Source organism: Drosophila suzukii, chromosome 2L (genome assembly GCF_043229965.1).
Source record: "Drosophila suzukii chromosome 2L, CBGP_Dsuzu_IsoJpt1.0, whole genome shotgun sequence".
In the NCBI taxonomy this organism is placed as follows: Eukaryota; Metazoa; Arthropoda; class Insecta; order Diptera; family Drosophilidae; genus Drosophila; species Drosophila suzukii.
In genome coordinates this window covers 12,874,904-12,902,098 of record NC_092080.1, presented here as the reverse complement: position 1 = coordinate 12,902,098, position 27,195 = coordinate 12,874,904, and the positions used below count along the sequence as shown (strand labels likewise).

General features: G+C 38.0%; 3 protein-coding genes across 3 annotated transcripts; 2 read left to right on the top strand and 1 right to left on the bottom strand.

Annotated features, from left to right (window-relative positions):
* Positions 1 to 15,038: 15,038 nt before the first annotated feature.
* On the bottom strand, positions 15,039 to 17,502 carry LOC108011581 (uncharacterized). Its single transcript, XM_017076753.4, has 8 exons — positions 17,354 to 17,502; positions 16,785 to 16,912; positions 16,595 to 16,726; positions 16,341 to 16,544; positions 16,134 to 16,287; positions 15,897 to 16,078; positions 15,685 to 15,838; positions 15,039 to 15,631 (listed from the first exon to the last, which is right to left on the bottom strand). The coding sequence occupies exons 1-8, from the start codon at positions 17,421 to 17,423 to the stop codon at positions 15,177 to 15,179; spliced, it is 1,479 nt and encodes a 492-aa protein (XP_016932242.3). The 5' UTR covers positions 17,424 to 17,502; the 3' UTR covers positions 15,039 to 15,176.
* Positions 17,503 to 19,256: 1,754 nt separating this feature from the next.
* On the top strand, positions 19,257 to 22,234 carry LOC108008493 (cilia- and flagella-associated protein 91). Its single transcript, XM_017072357.4, has 3 exons — positions 19,257 to 19,523; positions 19,586 to 19,823; positions 19,876 to 22,234. The coding sequence occupies exons 1-3, from the start codon at positions 19,298 to 19,300 to the stop codon at positions 22,112 to 22,114; spliced, it is 2,703 nt and encodes a 900-aa protein (XP_016927846.3). The 5' UTR covers positions 19,257 to 19,297; the 3' UTR covers positions 22,115 to 22,234.
* Positions 22,235 to 22,653: 419 nt separating this feature from the next.
* On the top strand, positions 22,654 to 26,207 carry LOC108021733 (uncharacterized). The gene is made up of 4 exons (XM_017090571.4): positions 22,654 to 23,061; positions 23,123 to 23,230; positions 23,295 to 23,529; positions 23,582 to 26,207. The coding sequence occupies exons 1-4, from the start codon at positions 22,782 to 22,784 to the stop codon at positions 26,079 to 26,081; spliced, it is 3,123 nt and encodes a 1,040-aa protein (XP_016946060.3). The 5' UTR covers positions 22,654 to 22,781; the 3' UTR covers positions 26,082 to 26,207.
* The last annotated feature ends 988 nt before the right edge of the window (positions 26,208 to 27,195 follow it).

Below are 27,195 nucleotides of genomic sequence, written 5' to 3'. Positions count from 1 at the left end.
TTTTAGTATTATATAATTTAAACGATCGTTTGCCACTATAAAAAATTCGAACTATGTACATAGAAGTTTACTTATGGTATCTATTTATCTATTACTTATTCACTCTTTTGTCACTAAAACATACGATAAACTAAAATTTGGAAAGTTCCGATTATGGATACTTGGCTTTAATAATTTTTATGAAATAAGAAAATGATATGCCCATTCAATTTAAAAAAAAACTGAGTACTGAAGTGAAGCCATCATCTGAGGTTACCTAAAAGCACTAAGGTAGATTTTTGCTGAAATCAGCTAAAAAGTTGCATCGATATGAGGCTCGATTTGCTAGTGATTTGCTAGCCTAGGCAACTTTGACTTCCAAATCAACGATATGAAATTTTTTCGTATGCGAAAGATTGATAGTGAATAAAAACCAAAACCCATCTTTTACCAACAAATAAATACATACCATCTCAACAAATATAAATATTTTTTTTAATCACTTGGTTTGTGGAATAAAGTGAAGCAGTAACGTGACAACGCTGTTTACAATTTACAATTCTTTTGGTCAACATCAAGAAAAAGTATAGCAGAAATACACATGGCAACAGTCAGGCACACATAGTCGGAAAAACAACCGACTTTCAAGTGCACTTGGTTGCCAAAAAGTTAATAAAAATAAGTGCCTCTTGGCCATTGCCCGAGGGCCCTGGAGGAGATGAAGATGGCCGCCCAAACTCCGACCTTTCCGTATGAAGTGCCCAACCGACTTTGCTAGTTAGTGGGCATTAGTAATTTAGATTGCTGCCGAATAACTTTTGCCGTTCCCCGGCCAGCTGCAAACTGTTCGTCCTCCACTTAAAGTCCTGTATACCAGGATAAGAAAATACCACAAGCTGGTATAGAAGTAATAACAGTTTTCAAACGGAAGCCCTCGAAGGCAGTCGAGTGGAAATTTTTTTTATGCTACGCAGGACGTTGGCCAGCCATTGACAATAATTGTTGTTGTCTGCAAGTATACACAAATATACACAAATGCCAACAGAAATGTTAAAACTAGCCAAATGCCAGGAAAAATCATGTTAAAGTATGCAAATAAATAAGAGTTTTTGAATTGCCTCCTTGGGCTTTGCTGGGGTGTGTTTTCTTTGGGGAACATGTTTTCACATTTTATAGTAGTTGAGAGATACACTTTTAACGACTGGCTGAATAAAATTAAGAATAAATTGCTATACATATGTCTGACAACTGAAAACTTTTAGCTGATTTGATGAACCAATCTAGATATTTTTGGAAGTTTTATTATACAATTTTTTATTTGCTGAATTGCTATATATGGATTCGTTGTTAACCTTAAACAGCTTTAAATTTAAGAAACTTTGTTCAAATGTTTTGCATTTTAATTTTTATAAAAATTTAAGCAATCTAATTTCTTACATATGACTGACAACTGAAAACATTTATCTGATTTGACGAACCAATCTAAATAAAAATCTAAATATTTTTCGAATTTTTATTACACAATTTTTAATGGCTGGATGGTTAGACAAACATTTATTGTCAGCCCTAAACCCCTTTAATTTTAGAAACTGTCTCCAAATGGCTTACAATTAAATTTGTAATTTAAACTTGTTACAACTTCCCCCAGAAAAGTTTAAGCATTCTGATTTATATATCCACGTTTTATTAGAACCCATAATAAACGGCTAATGTCAAAATTTTCGAAACTTTCTGGCCCACAAAATTTATGTGTGATAAGGGTGTCCCCTCAAGGGGCCAAGGGGCGTAAGAATTTAATTTACTTAGAAAAAAATGTGCCAACCGGCGAAGAGTGCACAAGTCAGCAGCTAAGACCCGGTAATCGCATTTCTAATTAAGTGCGAATTTCTAGCACACGCAGCACCCTCGTCCTGTTGGAAATTGTGTTGTCGCCTAGTTTATTTCTTTTTTCACCGCTCACAGTTTTTTTTTTGTCCTTCGCCAGCTGAATTTAATTAAATTTCCACACTTCAAAGCGCTGGCAATGTGTAAAATGTCCTCAAACCAGACCCAAAAACGTAAACGAGAAAAGCCAACTTGTGGAAGAAATAGAAAAGCGGTGCGTGCGAAGATGGAAATGGGGGCGGAGGTACAAAATGGTTATAATAAAAAGGAAATCTTAATTTTTCGCCCTTCGTTATTTGCGCTTCAAGTCGGTTTCCTTCAGGTTACAAATTGTTGCAGCTTTCCAGCGACTTTCTGTCCGTTTTTATTTTTTATTTTTTCTGGTCCATTTTCTTTTTGTGCTTTGTAGGTTTGCTTCAGCTTCCCTTACTAATTAATTTCGATTCATTGAGCACTTTTACAAGAAATTGCACACCCACCAGAGAGGTCGATAGGTGGGTTTGGTTTTTCCGAGTGCAGAGAAAGAAAAATGGTAAGCTTTTCAGCTTTTGTGTTGAACCAAGTAAACAAAAATATATTAAAAATCTGTATAGCTAAAATAAAATTCTAAAATCAGTAGTAGGATTCTAGCCAGTGAAAAATATACTTAGATATAATTACAATCTGTATAGCTTAAATAAAGTTTTAGCCAGATTTTACCAGAGGTAATTATTCTTTACAAAATCTACATATCTCTTTTATAATAGAGAAAACCAATTTGTTTAGCATATATATTATACATATAAATATTTTTTCCCCATGTCACAATCATAAGGAACTTGGAAAATTTGTACTACATTTTTTCATAATAATATTCATTAAAATAGATTTTTTTCTTGTGTGTCACAATGTATCTTCTACGTGACCCATTCCGTACCACTTACCACACCCAAGCCCATCCTCATCCTCATTCGCATTCCGATTCCGATTGCCATTGCATTACGTTTCACTGTAACACGGCAGGTTCGCTACTTCCATTTTCCATTTTCTATTTTCCGTTTTCCCTTTTTCCTTTGCTTTTCCCTGCTTTCACTTCCAGCAGCTTCAAAGGCAGTCTCTGAATGCCTCAGCAAATGAGCGTTTCAAATTGTTGGCAACAAATTTGCTGCCATTGAAGAAATTGCTTTCAACTTCTAGGAAAAAATAGATGATAAAAGAGTGGGGAAGCCAATGGTTCCGTCGATGTTAACAATGGTCTTCTGTAGGTGTTACTTGCCACTTTTCTCTATCCTCTCACCCTCATCGATGTGTCAATTAAATGGTTTTAATGTAATGCATGTGCTGGAGGCTGGCATTAAGCTGGAAGTATACATATCCCCCGACTGACAGGAATCCTACGGGCTTAGCACAATCGACTGAGACATTCCCTATCGCTGACATTTCAAAAGAAAAATGGGAAAAGAGGGAAATCTTGGGGAGTCAAATGACAGGCTGATGAAAAGTCGAACAGAAAATACACGGCTAAATCAATTAAGGACATCTCAGAAGTTACGGATATAATTTGCATTCTAATTTTCTTCCATCAATCGAATCTAATAAAATTTAAATTGGTCTTTTGTGTTTTTTTAAGTACTTTACAGTGAAATACCTTAATTTGAGATTAAATTGTAGAATAATAAGTTGTGGGAAAACATTATTTAATGTATAGTACTCTGGGGAAAATACTCATATGAAAAAAACACTATTAAGATTTTCATATATCACAATAGCATTCTTAAAACACAAATACCATACTCATACACCTTCAATTTCGGGCGCTAGTTTCATTAGCAGGATTCGTATTTATTCTGGCAGAGCTTCCAAATTAGCAGCCGTAATATAATTACCATAAAGTTTGCTCTCCTCTTCGCATAATATCTAATTATATTCGCTCTCGTTGCGTTCCACCCTCGTAATACTTTCCCCCACTCAAGCAACCAAATATGCATTTCCACACATTGTTTAATTTAAGTTTTTCGTTCAGCCTTAAATTTTGGGGTATTTCGGGTAAAAAATGTGAATAACTCAAATGCCTGGGCGAACGTTTCGTGAACGAATATTGCTGGGCCAAAACTTTACATTAACCAGGAACCCAAAACCTCGGCCGCGAATCCACACAGGCATCCCCAGGAAAGTATGCTGGCAATACGATAGTGTAATAAAAATGCAAAACCAAAAAGTACAAATTAAAATAAAGTAAAATGAACTCATTGAGGGAAAGGTGAATGCTTCATACCCTAATTTAAACACAATAAATAGTGCAGTTTGGCCTAAAGAACACTTAAATCATTTTTTAAGCACCTCTTACATTCTAAATTCAATCTTTTCTTTATTTACATTTTTCAATAATTATAAATGGTTGTTAAAATACACCATACCATGCATATTTCAATAAACCAAAGCTGCTGAATATTCCAAAATACCCTCAACTGGACGTATGAACACAAAGAAAGTGTAGCAAAAAATGGGGAAAAAGAACCGAAACCGCCTGTACGGAAAATGTATTAAATTTTTAGCATGCTCATTAAAAAAATATTAAAATAAAATTTCTATGGTTACCGCTCGACGAGCTCACACATCCACATGGCACTAATAATGCCCACATGTATTGTGAAAAAACGTGGAAAATAAAATAAAATGTGAAATTGTCTGCCTGATGGCAAAAACATGAGTTGGCCGAGCCCCCCAAAGTTTTTGGGCTGCCAAGGGTGAACACGAGACCACATTAAAATTGGCATCACACAAACATCACACACACACACACACACTCACATGCGGTGGTATGTGCGCATTAAAACAACGCCATGTTGTTGCCACTACCACCCACCAGGGGCCACCCGCAAAAAGGATATCACAAGGGCGCAGCGAGGACTGAGGGCTGAGGCAACGATATGTGAATATCAAGATTTAATTTAAAGTTAACTAAGTAAGATTAAGCCCTACCAATGCACACTCACTCACACACACACACACTGGGGCAAACAGACAGCCATTTGCAGGGTGCAAATGTGTAAGAAGAGGCGGGGGGTGGTTGGGTGGTGGCAAAAGGGTGAGTTTGGAGGGGATGGGCTGGGTTGGGTTCCTTGTATCAAGTAGAGCAGAAACTCTTAATAAAGCAATTGCCTCTGGCAGTCAAAAAGTAAACGTCGACGTTGTGCAGCAACGTGATTACAGCAGAAGGAGCAGCGGGGGGTGTGGTGGTTGGGGGTGGGGGTGAAACTGGTCGGTGGGTGGCACGGTCCAGGGCCACGACCCCCAGCAGGATGTGTATGTGCCTGCACTTCCACTCATTCTGTTCACACTGGAAAAATAGGTACTCCTGTGATTGCCTATCCAAAAATTGTATTCGATTTCAAGGTAATAACAAAATAATTTTAAAACAACATAATTTCAAAACGGGTAGTAGGTAAAATAAGTAAACACCCATCTACATACCAAAAATTATTTAGGCATAACTCCATCTCCCTCGCACCACCTTTAGCTGGGTAACGGGTAGTTAATAAACAAGGCCATCGACTTTAGCGTTCTTTCTTACTTTCCAAATAAAAAAATGTCATATATTTTAATGTACGTATATATTTATTATACCTCTTACAATTAAGAAAATGGTACATAAGTGTTCTCCCTTTCCTTAGGTCTAAGCAATTTCCAAAAATTAAAAATGTACCTAATAAATGTTATGTATATTTAAGGGACTGAAATACTTTCTTAAACATAACATCATAAATGTATTTAACATTTTTAAAATTAATAATAAAAATAAAATTAGGTGTTTCCAATTTTTCTGTGTTTATATACCTTATTTCAGTCTTTGATTGCAAGTGTGGTCTGCACTGGAATACCTTTTAGGAATTTTCCTTTTACCCATTGCTTTTGCTTGCCATGACAAAGACCGAAGGGCAGTCGGGAGTGGGTGGCTGTTGCACAAGCTGCAGATGAAATTTACTCACGCCCTGAAATATCAACTAACCAGAATTCATAATATTATATTGAATAGAGTGAAACCACTAGAAGAAATATGAAACGCCAGGCGAGGCAAGGCATAACGAGAATATGAACTGAATTTAATTAGCTTTTTGAGTATGGATTGCAATGCACGGTGGGTGTTGGCCCAATGAGATATTGGTTTAAGTAATGAGTTAAGAACTTTATGGAAAGTGTTACACAATAATGTATTTTATTCTGTAGAATTTAAATGATGTATTATTTAGATCTAATAGGTATTTTATACAATAATCTTTAAAGTCATTTAGAAATTATAATGTATACGAAAATATTTAAAATTTTATACCTGCATTTTCTCCTATCTGTCCCACTGTCACTGCTCTGTGTTTGAAACCAAATCTCTGCAGCTAAAGGCAAATTACACAGCAAGCAGCATCATCGGCATCAGCATATTATTTGCAGCACCCAACCGGGACCACGAGTCGAACGCATGGAGTGTACACTATGGTATAGTAAAATTATAACTACCCGGACAACTCTGGGCATTAAAGGGCCAGTCGAAAAAAAAACGAAATCTCTCTTTTGTTATTATCTCGATCCGAGGGGGGAGAATCTAAATTTAAACATAAACATAAAAGCAAGTTTTTTGAAATCTAGTTTTGCATTTTATAATCTGGCGGGGGTTGTGCAACCAGCTCATAAAAAAAGAATCACAAAAAGGGGTTGAGCCGTCTGCATTTGATGATGATGCTGCCACTTTGAGGGGCAGGGGTGGCGAGTGGATGAATCGAACTGGTGACAGTTGTCAGATACATATAGTCAGTCACATCGCCATGGGCCTTAATAGGGCTTGGATTACTCGATTGGGTCCGGGGATCAGGCTCATTCCGTCATTCTCCCCCGGATGCCGCATCCCGAGGTCTTTTGTGACTTGTCAAAGGGACATTTTTTATATGCCTTTCAATGCTTCGCGCTTCATAAAATTGTTGCCTTGGAAACGGGACAATTGGAAATGGTCAAGGCTTTAAAAAGGACTTAAATTTTATTCGTTTTTATTCAGAGTTATGCCCACCGGCCTGGCCTTTGATTAATGTGCCGCAGGAAAATGGTGAAAAGGTATTTTCGGCATAGCCCCCAAAATTTACATGACAAAGTTATTTCATTCAAAGTTTTTGCATAAATTTAGCCACAAATATGACACACAAAAGTGAAGGTAATAAAAACAAGGTGGGAAAATCGGAACTACAAATGCTCTTAAATTATTCTAAGCCAGTTATTAGTTTAAGACAACTTTTTAATTTTTTATAGGAATAAATGGAGTATTTTTTACATTGTAAATAATATTTACAGAGCAACGGAAAAAATGCTCATACGGATATTCCATAAAAATACCAGGTTTTTTATTACTTTATAAAAAGGTATTTTTTATCCCCGCAATGCTAATTTCTTTCCGCTTGCGTAAGCATATCAAACTTCGTAAATGATTGCCAGCGTTATGGATAATATGTTTATACATGGCTGCACTCGTATATTGGATAACTTTTAGGAATTGCAACGGAATGAATATTTAATCAAAATAAATAGCATTAATTTTCATATTTAATGAAGCAACACTTCATTTAAACCTGTTCCCTGGTTGCCGGGGTAAAAATTCCCTTCTCATTAAGAGTGTGAGCACTGCTCATTAATGCTGCATGGCAACCGGATCATTATGAGGCCGAAATAAAAACACAAAGTACAAATCCAACAGCAACGAAACCAATTAAAAATAAAAATAAATACGTTGAAAGCATAATACACGAATACAATCCATATACGCCCGGGAGCAATAAACGCTTACGCAATTTAATTGCGCACAAAATGGCTGCCCAGGACATGCCAGGCAAAATGTATACGATATAAAATAAAATAAAATAAAACACCAAAAATCCCGTCTTTCAATAGAGCGATAATTAATATAAAATAAAGTCCGAATGGGCAAAAATGGAAACATAATCTGGGATGAGTGGGCACACAGATCGTGCAATAAAATGTGGTGAAAATAAAGGGAAATTGCAGGTAATTGTTATGTTGAACCAACTTAAATTCTCGGCCTGGCTTTAAGTTTGTATATTTGTTAGGCATGAAGCCTAAGGCCTATTTCCTGGTTGTAATATTTGGATAATCCTGTGCAAATTTAATATTCTCGCTAGGCCGCTGTGATGAATGAGCGAACGTTTAATAGGCACTGGCACAGATTTCAATTAAATAAATGCCTGGACTATTTAGTGCGTTCAATCCGCTTTTATAGCCGACATTAGCCGGCTGCCCCCAGGCTTTCTGGTTATTAAGAAATATACAGGACCTTTTTCGCTGGCCTGGGGCGCCAGTGTGCAATGTTTTTCCTCATTTTCATATTGCTCTTTGCAGGCTCATCATAATATTGCCCCCATACCAGCCAGAGGTCCCACCCAGCCCCGGAGTCCCCCAAAGGCCATTCTTCAGTGTCAAATCCTCGCCTCCCCTTACTTAGAAGGCATACACTTTTAATGCGTGTCGCTCACATTTTATGAGCTGTCACAAAGCACGGGGAAAGAAAAAAATATAAGAAAACCAGGGAAAACCAGGGAAAAAAGCAAAAATATCACCAAGGAAGTGCGCACTCACGCAGCTGTGACCAGCATGGCAAATAAATGAAAAAAGTTGAGCAAATAAACAAAAAAAGGGAAACATGCTCCAAAAATGTAGGTGGAAAAGTTATGCACTTACTCGTCCCCCCCACCAAAAGTATATTTATCCACCATCCAAATGGACCAACTGCGACTCTTATTTAATTAAATGTCAAATGCTGGCCGACAGTCCGTTTGATTTGAACAGCATTTGGCGGCTCTAGCCGAGTGGATGGTCGATGGACATATTTGATTTATTCCATTTCGTTTGTCTGCTGGCATTAGAGAGAAGAGCCATGGCTGAAAATTTTCATTTAATTTGATTTCACCCATTGGTGTGAGCGTTTATTATCCATGACGAGCGCATATATACTATAGAAGTGGGTTCAGTAGGTGGGAACCGAAACATATGACTTAATTCTCGGCCTTTTCGGTTGACTAAGTCAAGCGAATTAAATGTGATTTTCTTTTCATCTACACACAAAAAAATTGTATGGGTAAAATTAACCAATACGGATAGTTACGTGACTATAAACAAAAGTTAATAGCTATTCAAAATAGTGATGTGTATTTTATATTTGCTTTATAGGGTTGCAAATCTATCGATACTATCGATGGTCTTAAAATTTGGGAAACTTCCCATCCTTAAAAATATTTTAACATAACTAATATACTCGTATTACATTTTTTCAACAAGTATCATATTTTAAGAATCAATTTTCCATAAAATTTATTTATTATTTTTTTAATTTGTTGTGTATTTTCTACGATCTTCGATAGTATCGAAGTATCGATAGCCAAAACTATCTATGGTGCCCTCTATCGGCGTTTTACCATAACGTAGTAAGTTGTGTGTGTTACTATTTCAATGGTGTAACTCGCAATTCGATGGGTTGGGCCCATTCAACAATTATATTGGACAATTTCAACACACAGAAAAAAGGAAATTGGCCTCTAATCGAGAAAGCTTAAAATTGAAACATTAATGGTCATAAAATAGCCATTACGAAATATAATTAATAGATTCTAAAATGGTCGTTTAAAGCCCAAACCATGTGGATATCTACCTAAATTATTTTTGAGTTTAGTTTTTAATAGCATTGTTTGAAAAGCACATACAAACCCAATTTTGAAAAAGTTTACCTTTATATAAAGAAAACATGTGTAAATTACCCTTTTCTGTTTGAAAGGTTTTTAATCTCCCATTTTGGTAAGCTTTTGATTGCGTACCCTGATATTTTCTAGTCATACAATGCCATATTGCATACGTAATAAATTTCAGAACAATTATCGCGCATACGCATCGTTGGCAGTGAAACCGTTTATTTTCACTATGTCGTTTTGCCAGGCGAATGCTTTGGTCAGGAACGGATTTTATGCCAACTAATTAATTTGCACGCCCCAAACCATTGTCCATCGTGGCTAAATATTTCCGCGAATTAGTTTTCAATTTGATATACATGTTCGGCGACCACGCCCTCCGGCAAAGTACTCATTTTCCGAGCTGTCAGAAATACATTTTGAAATGTGCACATTTTTCCTTTGAACTCTTTTGTGCACAATTTTCCACCCCAAAGCAGCGTAAATGTCTTCTGCAATTATTAACGTGAAAATGATTGTATTTTTCCATTAATTTTCTCGTGAATCTGTCACACTTTGTTTTCGTTACAATGTTAAAAAAATAATTTTCCAGTTCATTTGCAGAAGCAGCTACATTCAACTGTTCCACATAATCTTGCTAATATGTGAGTCCATTTAATTAACCACATTTGCCAAAGAGCATTCCGCAAATTCGCTGGAAATTCTTTGGCTGAACATCAAAGACAAGCTTCAGTTACCCCGCCTGCGCAATTACGATCTCTACATTCGTTAATTAGACATGCCTTGACATTCCGCAAATTATCAATAATGCACAGAAAGTCCTGTTCTGCGATGTTGGCTTTCCGCTTGATTAGCCAGGGGGCGAACTGGCACAAATGTTGCTTTAATTAACACTAAGCACCGAAGTCACATTCGATCGGGTCAAATCAATTCAATAGTAAACACAGTGTGTAATTTATTTCGCCAATACAAGTCCTGTAATTACTGAAATGCACTGGGGGTTCCCAAATCACAGATAAGTGTTGTGTTTTGAAATTAGATTCTGTGTAATACACTCAGTCAGTTTGGTGCATTTTATTGATTGTTATGTTAAATGCATAGGTATATATTTATGTTAATCTATATTTACTAACTATATTAGAAAATCTTTTTGGTTAAAGTACAATAACACTTTAAAAGAAGGCAAAACGATTGATGGGTATTATTTTACTTATTATTGTACTTAGAACTTCATGCCTAATAAAGTATTCTTATCATACCTACAACTAATTCAATAATACTACTAAAGTTCCTAGACTTCTTGGCAGTAACTTATATCTGACACACCATTTTTCCTATTTTCTGTGTAAATCTGAAAAATAAAACGGCAATCAACTGTGAAGCCAACTTTTATCTAATTGTTGAGTAAATAAAACTTTCTTTATTTACAAAAGAAAAGCGCCCTTAATTGCATTGTATTTGGGCAGCAGCTTTGACCAGGAAAAACCACAGCAAGTTGTTGCTTAGGCCTGCGGTGGGCTAAACAATTTTCCAAACTAATACCCCGCTGGGAAAAACCTGAGTCACATACACACTTTTCCCAAAAGCAATGAACGAAACGAAGCGAAGCAAAAAACCGAAATCCCAAAAATCCCTTGATTTATTTCTAATACTTATACACACATGTGGTGAAGGAAGGGGGGTATAAAAGGGGCATCAGAAATATCCTGGTAAATAGAGCAAGTGAAAAGTTCTCTCCCCAAAGAAAAAAAAGAAATGCAACAACAAGAAGGAAAACTTTAGCATTTCCCTCAGGAACTAAATTGTGCCACCGGCGGTTTGTTTGCTTCCTTTCAACTCCACATCCTGCCGCCTTTTGCAAAGGCCTCCGAACCACTCAAGGATTCAAGGATATGCGACCATGCAAAGTGAAGCTAAACGAAAGTGCCTCAATTTAAGTTGTAAGCTGATTTGCTAGGGCGTATACTCCCCACGAAAATCCTATATATTTGAGCACATACATATGTACATCCAGGACATTCGCACATATGTGTGTGATGGGTGGCGGTGGAGGTGGCTCATTGAAGTGGAAAAACTTTCTGGCTGGAGTAGCAACAGAAAATGCTTAAAATTAAGGCGAAACTTTGGCATGTATTCCCTTTTTTGGCGATGCCATTAGCAAGGGTCTCATACATTTCTAATGAAGTTGGGTGAGTTGGCAAAATAAGGTGAATATATCTGTTGCAGGTTGGCTTAAAGGTTAAAGGTTAAGTGAACAGAGAAAATTACCGCTATACATTCTTATTTCTTATAAGGCGTATTGAATATGTGCTTATTACATTACTAGGTTTTAAATAACTGGTACTTACTAAGGTTTATTATTTTTATATTCTTGAAGAATGCAGTTTTTTTGGTTTTAACAGTTTTTTATTAAAATAAAAAAATTAATAAAAAATTAAATGATTTTAAGACAAAATTTAATCAACAAAATAGTAAATAAAAAGTAATCTTCCATCAAAATGTGTCTTAAAATATCTTCTTTGTGCGATTATAAACTTCTAAAGTATTTTATTTAAACAATAAAATATTTTAACAATAAAATATTCAAAATATTCAATGAAATATTTGACGATTTGGAAAACAAAATCTAATTAACAAAGAGTAAATTTTAAGTAATCTTCCACTAAAATGTTATAAAAAAAACCTTGTATGGTTATAAATATCTCAATGGGACTATTACGATCTCTAGTGTACTTTCTCCACTCAGAACGTCTTCACTATAAACGCCATCAAACCTCAAGAAGGGAATAGCTGCTTCATCATAAATCCATATAAACTTTTTCCTTCTTATAGACAGCACTCCGATTAAGCGGAGTGAAGGCTTCTTGTCTTTGAGCTGGCTGTTTTGGTCTGATTTTGACACAAATCCCTTTGGTGCTAAAGCAATTTATGCGGTTTCCAGCCATCGGGGATGGGATGTGGCCCACATCTACACTCCCCGGCCGAAAAACACACAAATACCCAACCAACTAACCATCCGACCAACCAACTCAAGATGTGCGCTCCGAATTCGAGAATAGTTTTTGTGTGAAAGGACGAATAGGGTTTGGGGATTAGGGGGATAAGCCCACATGCACTTGGCTGGGCTTTGGTTATGGCTGGTAGGTTATGGTTAGATTGGTTGCTCCGCTGCTGCTGCATAAGTGCAATTTTATGTTTGGCCCCGAAAAGTTGCCTGCGAGGCGAAGTAGTTGATAAATGGCACACCGACGATGGCCGATGGAAATCTGAAATCCAAATCCCTTCCATGCCCAAAACACTTCACAACAGCATGAGCATGAGCGTACAAAAAAATGCAAATTTCTATGCATAAATCTAACATATTTCCAAATACATACATGTACTTATATATAAATAAATATGGTCGCTGTTTTTTATGCCCGTCCCATATTGAGAATAAAAAGCAAGGAAAGGGCTGGCAAACCACAGGCCACGCCTAACGAGACGCCTACCTTTCCGAGAGCTACATGGCCACAGATAAACCGTCCGAAAGTAATGCCAAAACATTTCGTGTCATAAATTTTACGACACAAGCGCGAAGGGCAAAACAGCACAAAAGCCAAATACACCCCAAAAACCACAACATAAGGGAATATCTGAAAGTTTGACAGAGATTGGTCGAAGTTTCGATACCCTTAGAAATAACAAAATAGGAAAAGTAAGCTAGAATTATTAAAATTCTGAGCACAGTTTCTTAATATTTTTCTAGTTTCTCTTAGGTATCGTTATTAGGATCCCAACATATCATAGGTACATTTTTTGTCCTTTTAAAACGGATTTAAAAATTGTTATGTATATAGAGTTTATATTCGTAACATTCTAATGTCGCGAATTCTTGAGAAAAAATAGGGTTTATATTCTTGTGATAAACATTCTTAAGTTCCAAAGTATTGACATTAATATATATTACATTTTTGAAAAAATTGCATTATTACAATTAAATAATTTATTCAGACCTTAATAAATATCTTAATCTTAAAGAAAAATCAAAATACCCATTAAGCTTAGAGCATACAAAAGGAATGGACATTACAATAAATATTGATTTAGAATTTTTTGCACATAATTGAGGAAAAAACAGGGGTGTAGTCAAAACAAGTTTTAGGATGGGCGGATGTAGCATTGCGAAATGTTCAAATTAAAAAGAAAGTAATAAAGGTTCACAGAATTCCAACCAATATGCTGTTGAGCTTTTATAAACATGTAATAATTCGCTGCTGGGATCGAAAGTTTCGGCGTAAATTTGATTAGATTTTAAGCTCCCTTTGTTGCGCCACTGATAAGGACCCAAAACCAGAATAATATTTAGCTTTTTTAGGGGAGTTCGTTGAGCTATAAATTAATTTAAGTGCCTGAAAATATTTTTGATAACATAAAGTGAAGCCAAGCGATTCCTGAGATTCCTTTTCCCTGTTGTTGGTATTTCTCGACGAGGCCTGAAAATTTAAACGGCCTAGCCATTAAAGGAAACGAGTTGGATATAGTTTAATGGCTTCATTTTTTGGAAGGGGATCTCGAGGCTTTTGCGGCTGGTGGTGGTTTCTGTATGCTGCCTAAAATGTTCCCAATACACAGCCGCACTTTGGCCAATTCTATTTGTCTTCTGCCCGAAGATTTAATTAAAAAAGTCGAAAGCATGCAAACGAAGTTTTTTAAGGGAAGGCAAAATGTGGCTGGCATTAGCCCGAACTTTCCGGCGACTTGCCATCGAGTCCTGGCCACAAAGGATGCGCCAAAAGGAAGCGGTGCCGCAAAGTTGGCAAACTTCAGCCGAGCATCTCGTTATCATCGCCCATCATCAGCGTCAGATACGAAAATAACAGACACAACAAGAACAAAAATCGATGGCAAGCCACTCATCTTCGATTCCTTCGTTAGCAATACTTTTAAAGTAAATTGCGGCAGACCCGGGAGCTAGGACATCGTGGGCGTGGATGATGGTGTGGGTGTTTGGGTATATGGATTGGGGGTATGAGTTCTGGGTTTTCCCGGGAAAATGCTGCTCTCTGCACACGTTACGGCACTTTGCCCTCGCTCCATGCTTCGTTTGGTTTTGATTTTTCACTGCTCGTCATGGTTTATGCTGGCTGCTACTCCCACCGAGGATGGGAAAATTAATTGCATGCAAATATTGACAGAGCAAAAGTAAATATAATTTCATTGTTTACTCATAAATACGCATTATTTAGAAAATGAAAATAGAAGAGCACCCCCGTTCCGGAAGCAAAAGAAAAATGGGAGATTACAAATTTGAGATTTTTATAAACTGGAAAAAAGTACGGTTAGGAAATTTAAAAATAAATTCGTCGAATAGGATCATATAAAAAAATTGTGTACGATTATAGCAGAAAATGTTTGTGCTTGTAGATGTTAGTGGCCCGTTCTTTTCTGAGTACCCGAAAAATAATGAAAACTCCTTTATAATTTGTTAAAAATAGTTACTTTATTTCACAAACATAATTAAACAATATTTCATAGCAGTTCCATCGTTGAGATTATTATTTAATATAATTTCAAATCGTTTTTTGGAATACATGTCCATTTAGCTCACGATTTGTGTTGTTACCTTAAATCACTTATCAAACATAATATACTGGGAGACACCATGTCATCGTCTAAATTGATTTCATAGAAATATTTTTGTACGAACAACCAAAACTCAGAGCAATCAGATGGATACTTTAGATGTAAGACGTGAAACATTTTAAAGCATATATCGAATACACTGAGGAAACTCGGTAGTGCGTATTTTATATCATTGTACAGCATGTACACTTTAGAACAGCTTAAGTCAAAGCCCTCAGCAACTATAATGGGATGCATACTCTCTCCACGGTTATAAAGAGTGGTTCGTAACAGCTGAATTTCATTTTCCACATCGCTGTGTCTCACACCTTGAATCATAAATGAAAGTTGCGAGTCCTTAATTGATTTTGTGAAAACTTTGTCCCTAGCCTTGCGTTTTCCCAGTGAACGCAGCAAGACATGCAGTAAAAGCGCAAGAAGTTGATCGGAACCTTTAAACAAAATAAGTTATATTATTGAATTAAAAACATAACAATTTACAAACCTTCAGCCTGAGCATTAATTTGTTCCAAGTAATTTATATCCACGGAATCCGTTAATTTGGTGTTTAATATGGGAAGGATTTTCTCCTTAAACGACTGCCATTTAAAGATTAAAGAAGTAGATTCCGGATATAACGCTTTAAAGTCCATATCCACCTGAACAAATTATGAAGAATTAACAAATTATGAACAATTTTTGTATGAATAGTCTTACCAAGCCATATCCCAAGAAGTTAGAAAACTGCGGCCACTGGCTTAAAACGTAACAAATGGCAGTTTCTTGCCCATTGGCATTAAGAATATCATCTCTTCGCAATGTGTAAGTCTTACGCCACATTTCATAGACTTCAGACCAAGGCTCGCTATTAACTTTTAGCCATTCACGAGCATCGGAAGCTGTAAAGAAAAAATATTATAAATTTATATACCATGAATATTATTTATAGCCCACCTTCTTCATTGATAAATGTCACATTATGGCTATCTTTTTTATTCGTAGATGAATCAAATAATTCTCCACATTTTTTCAACTTTTTTACTGTGTTATGGTATTTGTCATAAAGCCTTCCTGCTGCCCGAGTTCCAACATTATTATAGTAGATTTTCTGAAAACCAGGGAATTTTATATATGGTAATAATAAGGCACCAATATTTTTACCTTGTCATCATTGAACTTTTCTTCTATTTCGCTAGAAATTTTTTCAAAGTCCGATCTGGTTGGTTTTACTTTGTGTTTTATGATAAAATTAACAATTGCTTCAATTATTATTTTTCTAGTCGCATCGTTAACAGGATTTCCATCGCTGACTGCTCGTTTGACATAGTGTCCAGTAGGGTGCTCATTCAGAATCAAATCAAGGTCCTAAAATAGAAATAATTATTTCTTTACCTCTTAAATATATACGAACTTACCATAACAACTTTATTGCTCTGCCACACAATTTTTGAAATAGAAGAGGATGTGCTCGACTGTGCCTGGCCGAAATCCTCGGCATCTAAATCTGCCGCCACATATGGTGTTGTAATTACAAGTTTTTCTAAACCCTAAATTACGAAGGAAAAATATTAACTGCATATACACATTTTTGAATAAAGATCTTACAAATTTCTTTTTCCACTCCGTCAGATGGTATCGAAATTCAATTTTTTCACCTAATTTCGAATCGCGGAATATATAAGTTAGGTCGTCTTCCGTTATATAATTAAGCCTTTTTATGGTAATTTCTTCATCTATACAAGATAAAAAATGATTACAATATAAATAAATTTATAAAACTTTTTTTTTTAAAAACTTATTCAAAATGATATTAAACTAATTATATTATTGATTATTTTTAAATAAATAAATAAATAAAATTAATATTATGTATAAACTCTTTGTATTATATTTAAAAAGTTTTCCAAAGAAAACAGCTTTAGTTCTTTAAATTATTAAATAATTAAATACAAACACGCTAAATAATTAAAAAAGTTATTTATTGTTCAACTAAAAATGGTCACACTGTAGGTAAGTAGGTATGTGTAAACGTACTGTGCTTACAGTTATACAAACATACATACAGTTGCGCGACTACAATTTCTTATACTTACACACCTGGACGAACCCTACCAATTATCTTTTATAAATCACCTACAAAAAAAGTATTACACAAATTAGTTATAGTTTCTTACCCGTAAAGTACTGAAACCAGTGGCCAAAGCCCCAACTTTCTAGTAATTCTTTTAGTTCGACGTCAAACATGCTGCTTCCACAATCACCGAACGACGACTAACCGGTTCGCCGGTTGCGCTGGTAAATTCAACAATTTGTGTGGTATACACATAGTTCGGCGAACAACAGCGATAGCGACAACGAAAATAAACGTGACGTCAAACATGTCGTTATGGTAGATATATTTGAATGTGTGTATACCTTTTATTGGCTTGTAAGAATGATAAAGAAAGAAAAACGCCACAGTTTTACTACAAACTCCGGTTGTAAATGCGCAGTAAAAAAATACATATTTACATACACACTTTTTTAGGTACTGATTTGCGACTATTAGTATGTAAGACAAACGTAAAAAATAGGTTGTATATATTTTATGAATTATATAACATATTGGAACATTTTTCCAGAATACTTAATATACTATATTATAAACTATTATGTATTTTTGGTTTTTTTATTTATATACATTACAATATCGTAGTAAACTATTTACCAATACAAGAACCTAACCTAAGAACATATATTCCACAAATTAAAGAAAAACTTTGGCACTACAGAAAATTTGTATTCATTTTAAGACAATCTTTTCTGTAACAAATATATATGTATATATTATACTTAAAGTTGAAGTATAAAACATCTTCTCCCAGTTTTCTGTTCGTTTGAAAAGTTTTGACTTCCTAAGATTAGGTTTTCTAGCCATGCCATTAACGAGCCAAAATTGTAAACAGAACAACGGAGTGGATTTTACTAATTTCGTAGAAATTGCCTTGGGCGGATTGTAAGGTTCGCACTAATCGGTTTAAATGTTCGTCGAAAGTGCTGTTGTCTAATTAGCATCATTATTTCTGATGGGTTCACGCAGCAACAAAGAACCCCGAAATACCCTTTACCAAGAACCCAAAACCTGGGCGGAGTCTCTAGTCTGATAAATGGCAAAATGCTTAGCAAAGGTAATTAATGGCAAAGTGCAGGCGGGTAGATGAAATTGAACGGGGATGAGGCTTTCAAGCGATAATTAATGTGCCTGCTAAGCACGAACATGAGTCCTCAATTGCACCGTTGAGCAGTGGTTCCGGAGTTGATAAAAATTGATGCCAATTAAAAGTTGGCAATCTGTGAAGCTGTCAAAATGGGTCAAGTTTTCAGCTTTCCCCAGAAATTCACATCTCGCTTTTCAGGAAAACTTTCGACGGCCAAGAATAGCCTTAAATTGCCCACAAAAGAACCCTCAATGCTTAAAACCCTCGGGCAGGGACTGAAAAACAACAATTTACGCTCCACAACTTGCACGAGTGTTGCGCTTAATCGTCAAAAGCACTTCTTATCGGAAAGCATTTCCTTCTACCCAGGCCCCCCGAGGAAACTTGGCTCATAAATTATTACACAAAATTAGTTGCACTCTCGCCGGAGGAAAATCATGGGATCCAAGAAACATCTTCAATGACTTAAAAAATTTAAAGCCTGTTGAGAAAATGAAATATGGGCGGGCCAAGACAAAAAGCTAAATAATCACAGACATGTCGGATAATAAATGATTAACGTCCTGTCGAGGTGGTGGGTTGGATTTTAGGAAAAGCAACCCATTTGAGGTCATTTGTATACATCTCAGTATTGCCGCAACTTTCTCAGCTCGAAGGTTTCTTTAGATTGGGGGAGAAATGTTGACCATTTGAATGACTCAAATTGATATTGATGACCTAATCCCATTAAGGGCAGATTTTATTAATGAAAAATGAAACATTTATCAAATCTCAAATTATAAATAGCAAAAAAATTACAAAAATTAATAAACGCAGCCTTACCATGTTTATTTTAAACAGAAATCTATCAGTAGGCCATATACATACATCTTAAATGGTAAATCAGTTTTAAATCACTTTTACTAGAAATGCTCTTTTAAAATGCGAAAACGCAAGCAACGGAACAAAGTGAACTTACAGGAGGAGCGCAAGGAACGAATACTGAAATTTCTTCAAGAAAACCGAGAATCACAGCCTATTGTTGGTCCAAAGAAAAAAACATCTACAAGCCAAAAGAAACTACCTCAAAATGTGAAGAGGTATACAAAGAAGGAGCTTCCATCATGTTTAATCAAACCACCCACAATTGATACGCGGTTGGCAGCTGGTTAGTAAAGATATATTATAATCCAATCCTTGTTTTAAATCCGATAACTCTTTCTTTCCTAGGAGAGAATAATCCCGTCGTACGAAGAACAGGAAAACAACCCCGTGACGATGAAGAATGCCAGTTTAATGCACCGGGTATATTTTTTCTAAGAGGACGAAATGAAAATGTAGGCAGTCAAGAAGTGTTTTTAAACCCCACGAAGCCCATTCAAAAGGAACTAAAGAACAAGTGTGACTATTTTCCTAAATATGTGGACCCGTCACCCTTTAAAGACAAATGCACTCAGACGCTATATAGGTAAGATAGTTCCTTGAACCTGTGTGAAGATATTACAATTCTTTAACCGTAGAGAGTCCTCGGCGCAGACTTTACCCTATTTGCCAGAGATCTACGACCATGATGAAGCCCGTACACTAGAGCTTTTCACTCTGCCCTCAATTCTTTCAGGCGATAATCCACCAGGTCTATATGAGGTGGAAGTTTTGGAGCGCTCCCGTAGGCGTCAAAAGTTCTTGGAGTCACTAAAGATAAAATTTAACAGACAACGGCTAAATGATCGACAACTGGCCATAAATCAGTTAAAATCCGTGATGGAGGCCTTTGAATGGGAGGATTGGTTGGAGCGGGAGGAACAGATCCAGGAGTGCCAGGTGATGCGGCTGGAGATTGTGATCAAGATGTTTGACAAGAGGGAGAGGGAAATGCATGCCGCCTCCAAGACGCGATTGGAACGAGGATGCGAACTGATTGAAAAGCGTCGAAGGGCGGCATTGCATAAGAATGAAATCGAGTACCAGCGTGGTATGCGAAGAATAAGCAAAGAACTGGCCAAGACCTCGATAAGATGGGAGAAGCAGACACCCATGTACTCCCTGGGATCACCCTGCTCCGAATTCTATGCCCCTCAATTGAGATACGGGGTGGATCCAGCTCGTCGCAATTTCTCTTCCACCACTGCCACCCGTGCTTTTAACCTAAGAATCGACGAACTAGAGAGACAAATAAATCTCAAAATAGTCGAGTGTCCCTTTGCCAAACTGAAGCAATGGTCTCAACCCAAGCAACGGCTTCAAGAAATTGAACATCGTTTCTGCAAGGAGGAGCATCTGCAAAGCCTTTACCAATCTCTGAAGACGTTGAGGACCAGCGGTGATCACAGGCCAAAACCTGAATGTCTCAAAGTACGCCATATACCACCATATAAAACTGGCAGATACGGCAGGATGACTCTGGCAACAATTAAGAGTTTCACCAGCCTATATGCGAAGAATGAGGAAGTTGCACCCGAAACTTATAGACCCTCGCAAAAAAAGGCTTTTGAACAGCATGTTAAATGGCAAAAAGACCAGATTTCCACCGAATATGCTCAAAAACTGAGAAGAGACGAAAATAAAAGGGACCTCAAGAATATGATGATGGCGTATGAGGGCAGCTTGATCGGTCATGTGATGCAGTTCCTCACCGATGAAATGGCTCGTTTGAAGGAGCAACGTCGACTGCACTTCTTCTCGGTTTTGGCCGAAAAGGCACGCTGGAATCGCGAGGCAACCGAGGCGGGATTGAGGCAGAAGGAGAACACGATGAGGAGCCTCTACGAGGAGATGTTCCAGCAATCCAATATCCACCATTTGGATGTCAGTGATCACTATGTGCACAGTATTCTGACCATCGACTTGGGCCATATGGCTGCTAATGAAGCTGCTGAGACAGTCACGGAAATGGCCAAGCAAATTGATGTGGACATAGCAAGATGGCTGGAGAGTTTTAAGCTGATACAAAATCCACTCAACTATATTCCTCTGCGCCTGATGCTGCATGACATGGTCTGTCCGGATCTAAATGCTGCACTGCAGCGTTACGAGAAGACCATGATTGCTCAGTACATAGTGGAAGATGTGATCTTAGCCAGAATGTGGAAGGAACTGGAACCCTATGATATATCAAGCACCCTAACTAGCGATCTGATTGATCGTCTCATCGACAACGATCTCTATTTATTCTCCTCTGAGAGTGAAAGTGAAGCTAACCAGAAGACTTCCTGGTACGAAGCTCATGCCATCATACGAAAACTGATTCGTCAATCGGTTCCCGGCAATCGTTGGAAAGAGGAGGCCGAACGTATCGTTTACGAGAACTACAATGATCTGTTGGACAATGTTTTTAACGAAATTGTTCACAAAATTGAAGATCTCCCACCCAACGAACCTGTCTTAGTACATTCAACTATTTCAAAGCAAGACCTTTTAAGCACAAAGGACATTCTATTAAATAATAAGTATTCCGCCCAACTAAAGGGATATCAATCTGATATGAGTGTCTGTGATAAGCGGATAATTAAGAACCAAGTTTTAAACCTAGTAAAGAAGAAAAATCACTCTTCCAAAAACAAGCTCGACCCAGATGAAATATACAAGGGATCTCCACCAGCTTCATTAGATGTAAATTTTCTGGAAACTGCAACTGCGACACCCGACGCCGATAATGATGATCCTTGGCCTTGGCTTCCAGATTGTCCGACTCGAAGCCTATCAGATATTACTGTCGATGAAAACATCCATTTTACATCGGCAATCACATGGAATCCATAATTTAAAAAAAGGGAAAAGAAAAAGAGTGGGGGTTGTGTTATCTGAAACTTGTACTTTAACAATCTTCTGTATGTATATTTTTAATAAATATTATTGCTACACGGTTTTAAAAAAAATCGTTTTCCTGATATTAACAAAGGTAAAGGCACCTAATTCATACCCAGCATATTTTTTTTGTGTAAAAGGTATTTGTTAGTCGACACACTCCATCTTAATGTTCCCAGCGGTTAGTTTACATTTAATAAAATAAAAACCCTGGAAGTAAGCAGCCTTTTTTGAGTTGCCAATCGACGTCAAAAGCCTAGCTATAAGACTATCAAAAAGCGTACAAAAAAGTCAGACGTTAAGCCAGTCGGCTTTTGCAACTGTTTTTTTGTGCTTGGCTCCTATCGATTGGCCAACAAACAATGTGGCTCGGCTCCCTAGCAGCCAGACGGTTGCCTGGCGAATTGTAATTACTTCTGATTGACTGACTAACCCAATGGTTTGCACAACCCACAACAACTTGAGCTGAACGGCAGCGAGCTGAGAAGTTAACCCAGTAAGCTACTTATGTAACAACTGAAAGCGTAAATTGTAAGCGTGCAAAAAACACAATTCAAACAAAAACACCTAGGAACACTAAAATTATAGACTGAAGCAGATTTCCACTCACCAATAGTTGGAAATGCCCTCCGCAAAGGAGAAACGTTTGCGGAAGGAACGGATCCTGCAGTTTATCCGGGAAAACCGAGAGCTTAGACCTATAAACACGGCGGCGGTACTTCAATCAGCTTCACCAATAAAAGAGGACACTGGGCGGCAGAAGAAACGCGTCACATTTACCCATGGCAAACAGCAGAGAAGCTTTGGAGATTCACCTAGAGGCAGGGAAGTTGAGAAGAACTTTGGACAGGGCCTAACGTCATGCCTAATCACAAAACCCTCGCATACCAGATTAAAGAGCGGTGTGTCGATTAGAATCAAGTGGTGTTATATTTTCAAAAACTCTATTTTCCTAATTACCAGGTGCCAACGATCCAGGCGACAGTGCTGTGGAAAAACCCTATCAAGCAGACAACAAATGCCATTATAAGTCGACATGCTCGAAGAACTCAGATTCCCGATTAGCGGCAGGTGGGTCTAACCTAACTAACCCCCTTTATAAAACCGAAAATCCTTTTTTCGTCTATATTTGTAGGTGCCAACAACCCAGCAGCTCGCAATGTTGGACGGTTACCTCGAACCGACAGCGAATGCCAATTCAAGGAACCAGGTATATTCTTTCTGCAAACAGTACACTCAAACTATGCCACTCAAGAAGTCAAGCTGAACTCGAAGCCCTTAAGAAAGGAGTTGAAAAACAAATGTGACTTCTTTCCGAAGTATGTGGACAATCGACCTTTCAAGGATGAGGCCACACAAACCCTCTATAGGTAAGATAATATCCATAAGATTGAATAAAATGTTATAAGTCCCATTTCCTAGGGAGTCTTCGGCGCAGACTTTGGCCTTTCTACCCGAGATTCTAAATCAAGAAAAATCAGAAGCTTTCGAACTGTTTACTTTGGCGAAGTTGCTGCCGGGTGATAAGCCACCAGGGTTGCATGAAGTTGAATTTTTGGAGCGGGCTCGCAAGCGATGGGATTTTAGTATGGCTCTAAAGGAGAACTTTAAAAGACTTCTGCGTGAGGCCAGAAAAGTGTCGATAAAAACGCAGTACAAAGAGATTTTGGAAGCCTTTGAATGGGAGCAGTGGGTCCAGCGGGAGGAGGACATACAGGAGTGTCAGATGATGCGTCTCCAGATCGTGATCAAGATGTTTGACAAGAGGGAGAAGGAAATGCACACCGCATCTAAGGCCCGTATCGAGCAATCCTTTGAACGCATCGAGAAACGTCGCCAGGCGGGTTTGCGCAAGAATGAAGTTGAGTTCCAGCGGGGAATGCGCCGCATCAACATACAGTTGGCCAAGACCGCTCGAAAGTGGGAAAAGCAGAGTCCCATGCAAGCCCTAGGATCACCGTGCTCCGAGTTCTATGGCCCCCTGATAAGACATGGTGTTGATCCGGCCCGACGATGCTTTGAATCCACCACTGGACGCAAGGCATTCGACATGAGGATCGATGATCTGGAGAAGCGGGTCAATATGCGTAATGTCCAGTGTCCCTTTAGCAAACTTAAGGAGTGGTCCAAGCCCAAGGAGTATGATAGGGAATACGAGCGAAACTTCTGCAATGATGGCAATCTACAGAGGCTCTACGAATCCCTGAAGACACTAAGAACGCAGGCGGACATGGCAAAGGAACCGCCTCATTGTCTGAAAACACGATTGCGTATAGAGCGTCGTACGCCTAGTACTAGCTCAAGCGATTCCTTCCGTCCCTATTATCAGGCTAGGAAATCAAGATTTGTGGAATTCCCCGTTTCGAACCGCGACACCATTAAGACAAGCACTAAGGTCACAATACCAAAAGCCGAGAAGCCACTGAAGAGCTCTGAGATAGGGCGCGAAGATTTAGAGACTCTGATATGCTCATACGAAGGCAGTTATATTGGGACGATCATGCAGTTCCTTGCCGACGAAATGCAACGATTGAAGGAACAGCGCAAGCTGCACTTCTTCTGCATCTTGGCCCAAAAGGAACGCTGGCGGCGTGAAGCAGCCGAGGCGGGATTGAGGCAGAAGGAGAACACGATGAGGATGCTTTACGAGGAGATGTTTCAACATACCAGTGCGGTTCACAGTGAAGTAGCTAAGAAATATGCAGACACCATATTGACCACCGATATAGGACATATAACAGAAGATGAGGCCATCGAATCTGTCACCGAGTTAGCAAAGCAAATCGACTTGGACATAGAGCGATGGCTGGAGACATTCAAGTTAATCCAGAACCCACTCAATTTCACACCACTTCGACTGATGCTGCAGGACATGGTCTGCCCGGATATGGGAGCTGTGCTCCGGCGCTATGAGACTTCCATGATTGCCCAGTACATAGTGGAAGATGTGATCTTTGGCAAGGTGTGGCAGGAACTAGAGCCATTCGATGTAGCCAGCACTCTGACCAGCGATCTTATTGATCGCCTCATTGACAACGATCTGTTTTTGTTCTCATCGGACAGCGAAAGCGATAGCCCTCATAAGGAATCCTGGAAAGAGTCCCATGCCATAATAAGAAAACTCATTCGCCAAGCGGTTCCCGGAAGACGCTGGAAGGAGGAAAACGAGCGGATTGTCCACGAAACATTTAATAGTCTGTTCGACGATGTGTTTTCCGAAATCCTATTTGGCATAGAAAATCCGACGGCCGTATTGCCTGCCGACCTTCTCCCGCTTTGTGCAAGTAAATCGTATGCTTTCTTTGCTCATGAGATCCCAAAACGGATTCCTTCGACGGAGGAGTCATCTCAATCAGAACCGTTGCAAAACACAAATCTATTACGAATGCAATTTCTATCTCTTATAAAAAAATTTAAAGAAGACAAGATTACCAGAGAACTGAAGGCCGAAGAGAAATATCCGATAAGTGAAAATGATGCTGAGTTATTTGACAACTATATAAAAAGTGAAGTACTTCAAAAATTAGATGTATTAGGTACTGAGACTCCAGGGAAAGACCCTGAATTGTTAAGCATCAAAAGTACTTTGGATCTTGCCGAGTACGAGGATCATCTAAATGACCTGAGGGGTTCTTCGTTGGTGCATGATCATGATTTAATGGAAGAAAAAAATGCATCTGATAGTAGTGACGAAAGAAGTAAATTTAGCATTATGGAACCAGAATTAGATCATCATGAAGAAATCGAACAAGAAATCGAACCTGAAGATGTCGAACTAGAATATTCATCAGATAAGTCTCTAAATAGAATTGACGACTCAGCAACCGATTATGATGGTGAATTTGAGGATGAGCATACCGATATGGGTGAAGAGATTGTTGTTTATATCCCCAAAGATTCACAAGTCTTCAAATTTAGATAATTTCTGAAATTCCGGACTTTCAATTCTTGGGTAACGGTATCTTTCGTTACTTTCATACGCATACATTTGTGAAATTTATATTTGAAAAGCAATACGAATAAATAAGTGTAAACTATCTAGAGGAAATTGTATCTGTTTTAAATATGGATTACTGGATGCTATATTTATACCCTATATTTATACCCGTTACTCGTAGAGTAAAAGGGTATACTAGATTCGTCGGGAAGTATTTAACAGGCAGAAGGAAGCGTTTCCGACCCCATAAAGTATGTATATTCTTGATCGGGATCACTAGGCGAGTCGATCTAGTCATGTCCGTCTGTCCGTCTGTCTGTCCGTCCGGATGAACGCTGAGGTCTCAGAAACTATAAGAGCTTAGCTATTGAGATTTGGCATGCAGATTCCAGAACTTCTTACGCAGCGCAAGTTTGTTTCAGCAGCGTGCCACGCCCACTTTAACGCCCACAAACCGCCCAAAACTGTGGCTCCTACAGTTTTGACGCTAGTGTAAAAATTTTTGTTTTCTCATCAATACCTATCGATTGACCTAAAAAAAGTTTGCCACGCCCACTTTAACGTCCACAAACCGCCCAGAAATTTAAAAAAATCTTAAGTATGAACTCGGATATCTCAGAAAATATCAAAGATAGATAATTGGGATCTCAGATTTAGATTCCGCAGCCTTGAGCGCAGCGCAAGTTTGTTACGCGAATATGCCACGCCCACAAACCGCCCAAATCTGTGGCGCCCACAATTTTCATGCTAGATAAAAAAGCATGATCAAGACTGATTCTGGACTCACTCTTTTTTAATGCACCTGGTACCAAGGAATGCATCCAGATGTACCTAGGAATGCACCCAGACGTACCTAGGAATGCACCCAGATGTACCTAGGAATGCACCCAGACGTACCTAGAAATGCAACAAACTAGACACATTTATTTTAAATTTTCTTAATTTAACATGCGCACGGAAAACCTCCTAAAGTTTTTGAATCAAAAAAATGTTAACTAATTTTTGAAAATTACAGTGTGACGTACCTTGTAAGGCCGAATTCAAGAATATGAAAATTTGCCAATCCATATTTATGCCTAGAGCCACTGTAGTTTATTTG